Consider the following 3,835-nt stretch of genomic DNA (forward strand, 5'->3'; position numbering starts at 1 on the left):
GGGGGCTGGGAACAGGCCTCTCTCCGGGTGGTATTTCCCACCAGAATGTCCGGGACAAAGCAAAGAGAGTCACTGGGCCCCGGGACGCAGGGCGGGGTGGCTGGCGGGCCTGGGTACCGGTGCCAGTGCTGTCTGCACAGGACAATGGGTGGAATGTGGCCTCCTCTCCATGAGGCTGACACTTGACATCTCAAGACAATGACTTTCAAGAGGCTTTGTTTTTTCCTCAGTCCAACTTTTTCTTGCCACCTCCCCGAGCAATTGTTCCTAGGGCTGGCGGGTGAGCAGTCGCCCCCTGAGCTCCTAAAGGGTTGTATTTGGAAAGATGGGAAACAATGCACAAAAGTAAGAGAATGCAGAAATACCAGAGTGGCATTCAGGGACCCCAGGGAGAGAGGCGCGGCCACGGAGGCTTCCTCCGATTGATTTTTCCCAGCGCCGGCTCAGGTCCCAGGAGAGATTTGGTGCCACCAAGAGCAGCCCGCCTAGGAGCACTGGCATTTGCCACACGGCTGCAGCCTGGGGTCAAATGCGTCCCACACACCACCTCACTCCCATTTCACATAAAAGGAGATCGAGGTTCTCAGTGGCTGCAGCAGCAGCCTCAGAGCACACACTAAGTAGACGGAGCCAGGATCTGACCTCGGGGCCACCAGAGTCCAGGCGCTGGCACTCTGGCCAGTCCCGGGGTCTCGGTTCTCCTGATCACCCACCCCGCCCACTCACAAGGGGGCCACATAATTAGTCCACGAGGGAGGGCACTTTCATCCCCTGGCCCAGCACTGTGCCAGGCCCTCTGGGCCAAGGTGAAGGGAGGGACGCCTCACAGAGGGAGGCAAGACAGAAGAACCCGTGAGGCTCTCAGAGAGGTCCGACAGCCCCTGGCCACTGTAGGGGCTGAATAATGCCCAAAGGTGTCCACGCCCTAATCCGCAGAGCCTGTGACCAAGCAGGCTTACACGTGACTAAGGTAAGGAGCATGAATTGGAGGAGGTCGTCCCATATTATCCAGGTGGGCCTGACAGAACCACAAGGATCCTCAGGCCTAAAAGAGGGAGGCAGGAGCGGGCACATCAGAGTCACAGAGAGCCTGGAAGATGTTACGCTGGCTGCAGACGGATGTGGCCACCAGCTCGGGACTGCGGAACAGCAAGGACATGGCCCTGCCCCGGAGACTCCAGAAGGAACCAGCCCTACCCTCACCTGGTTCTGCCCCAAAAGCCCCGTTTCAGACCTCTGGCCTCCAGAACTGAAAGACAGGACGTCTGTACTGTTTTAAGTGTGTGGCAATTTGTGACAGCGGCCGTAGGAAACTGGCACAGCTGCCAGGTGGAAAAAGGTACACAAAAAAATACACCTCTATCACGCCCAACACATGCCCAAGACTCCGTTACTATTAATAATGATAATAAAAATCAAACACTTTCTGTGGCAGAGCTAAGTACTTCACACATCACTTGGCATAAATTCAGTAAGCTGGGAAATGCCTTCTTTTCCCAGCCCCCCAGCCTTATTAACAAATATTCATTAGGGACAGATGGTCTAGTCACAAAAATTATTCTAATAATTGTGATGAGCTGAACCACCCTCGGCTCGCCAGAGCTATTCAGCTCCTGAGTTTAGAAAGCAAGAAGCCATTTTGTGGGATCTGCTGAGGGCAACCCCAGGCCACCCCGCTGTCAGAACATACGACGCCTGCATCTCCAATGGAGACGCCACATAAATTAAGTGCCTATTGGATACCAAGGCCAGGGTACAGGAAAAAGTGTCTGCTATGCCTCCATTCCACAGACAAGGAGACAGAGTCATCCGCTCAAGGTCACGCAGGGAGGGAGGACAGAGCCAGGTCTGAGCACAGCCAGCCCCATGGGGCTCCAGAGCCAAGTTTCTTTCCCACGGGACAATACGGCCTCTTGGATTCAAAGGGCAGGATAATTTTTATTTTTGTTTTTTTGAGATACAGGGGCTCGCTCTGTTGCCCAGGCTGGAGTACAGTGGTGAAATCATAGCTCACTGCAGCCTCCTGGGCTCAGATGATCCTCCAACCTCAACCTCTGAGTAGCTGGGACTACAGGTGCCCACCACCATGTTCGGCTTTTGGGTTCTTTTTTTTTGGTAGAGACAGGGTCTCACTATGTTGCCTAGGCTGGTCTCAAACACCTGGCCTCAAGCGATCCTCTTGCCTCAGCTTCCTAAAGTGCCGAGATGACAGGTGTGAGCCAATGTGCCCAGCCTAGTCAGAATTGAGCTGGGGGTGGGGAGGATGGCCTAATAAGAGGACCAGGGTTAGAGGCCTAGATCACTTAGCGTCCCTGGCTGGAGTGGCACCAGGGCATCTTCGAAAAACGCAAACATGGCCGCCCACTGCCCAGCCCCAGCCCATCAGCTGCCCCTGCTACTCCAAGAACTACCCCCAGAAGAGCCTGGTGGAAGCACCTCAGCCCCCACCACACTGCACTGCAGCCAGCCTTGCCCATGGGCCTCTCGGGTCTCCTCAAGGCTCAGCCGTGGCTGGCTCCCTCCCTCCAACTACCATCCCCACCCTCCCAGCAAGGCCCTGGGGCCAGGGCATCTCAGAGCCCAGCAAAACCCAGGACAGGCTCCAGCAGCCCCACACTAAGTACCGCCACCCCCACAACCTAGCCTTGCTTTTAAGTCATTATTCGGTCCACAGCAGTCTTCCCTGCCAGACTGAGGCCTCGGACGTCCCGCTGGGCCCAGCTTAAATCTTTCATTTATGCTCTTTTATTCATAGTTACAGCTGGTGCCTGACATGCTATACATTTTTGATAAGTGAGCAGAAGGATGGAAGGGAGGGAGGGAAGAAAGGAAGGAGAGAAGGCAGGAAGGAAGGAGGGAGGGAGGTTCTTTTCTCAGGGTGGTCTCCTCACCTGTAACACAAATACTGTATAATAACACTGATGACTTCAAGAATCACTGCAAGGATGAGAAATGCACACTAGCTGGATGACTTGGGGCACCTGATTCCCCTCCTCTAGGCCTCAGTTTCCCCACCTGCAAATGGGGACAACTCAGTGCCCAGAGCACAGGACCTGCTGACCTGGCACCCAAATGCGGCCCTGCCACGGACTCGCCGTGTGGCCCTGGGGAGCTGCTCCCACGCTCCAACCTCTGTTTCCTCTTCTGCGGAATGGGGAACAGGGGCCCGACGGGGGGAATCGCCTAGTCCCCCTGGCTCTGGGGCCAGGGGTCAGGCCCATCCATTCTAAACACCCCACGCCTCCTTCCAGCCAGACCAGTCACAACCGGCCCCGCCACAGACTGTGACAGGTTCCCAGGACTCTGCAAGGGAGCCTTTCGATAGGTCCTTTCCTGGGGGACCTCTCCATGGTCCAGGGAGCCCTTGGAGGGAGGGGCGGGGAGGCAGAGGGACACAGAGAAGCCTTCCTAAATAAGGACCCTGAAGAGGTGGCAGCTGAGAGCCAGACACGGGGGTTCTAGTGACAGACAAGCGGTTCAAGTCCCCACCCCTCAGCCAGGGAGGGTAAAAGGGCCTGTGAGCCTGCTTCAACTACCCCCAAAGATGAAACAGATAACAAACCTCAACCTCAGAGTCTCGCCAGAGTGAAGGGCCGCACTCATTTCGCCATCACTGATATTACTTTATCTGTCAGCACATGACGATAAAAGAATCTCCTCCAACACACAGACCACACTGTACTTTCCTGACATTTTGCCGAGACCATGCCTCTCACTCCCTCCAGCAGAGGTTAGCCTGCCTTTCCCGAGCCTCTTCAGGCTTGCTCCCAGCTCAGGGCCTTTGCACGTGCCGGCCCCTCATCACACAGCACAGGACAGCTCCGACATCACCTCC

General features: G+C 55.9%; 1 protein-coding gene across 1 annotated transcript in view; it reads right to left on the reverse strand.

Annotated features, from left to right (window-relative positions):
- PREX1 (phosphatidylinositol-3,4,5-trisphosphate dependent Rac exchange factor 1) overlaps nucleotides 1–2,355 on the reverse strand; it is a 137,142-nt gene extending 134,787 nt beyond the window's left edge. The window contains exons 1-2 of the mRNA XM_021719099.1: nucleotides 2,304–2,355; nucleotides 42–132 (exon numbers count right to left, since the gene is read on the reverse strand). Of these exons, the coding sequence (XP_021574774.1) occupies nucleotides 42–132; nucleotides 2,304–2,355 (143 nt within the window). The remainder of the gene's footprint in view (nucleotides 1–41; nucleotides 133–2,303) is intronic.
- Between the last annotated feature and the right edge of the window lie 1,480 nt (nucleotides 2,356–3,835).

The sequence above is a fragment of the Carlito syrichta genome, unplaced genomic scaffold, assembly GCF_000164805.1.
Source record: "Carlito syrichta isolate Samal-C Ts95f unplaced genomic scaffold, Tarsius_syrichta-2.0.1 Scaffold314118, whole genome shotgun sequence".
NCBI lineage: Eukaryota > Metazoa > Chordata > Mammalia > Primates > Tarsiidae > Carlito > Carlito syrichta.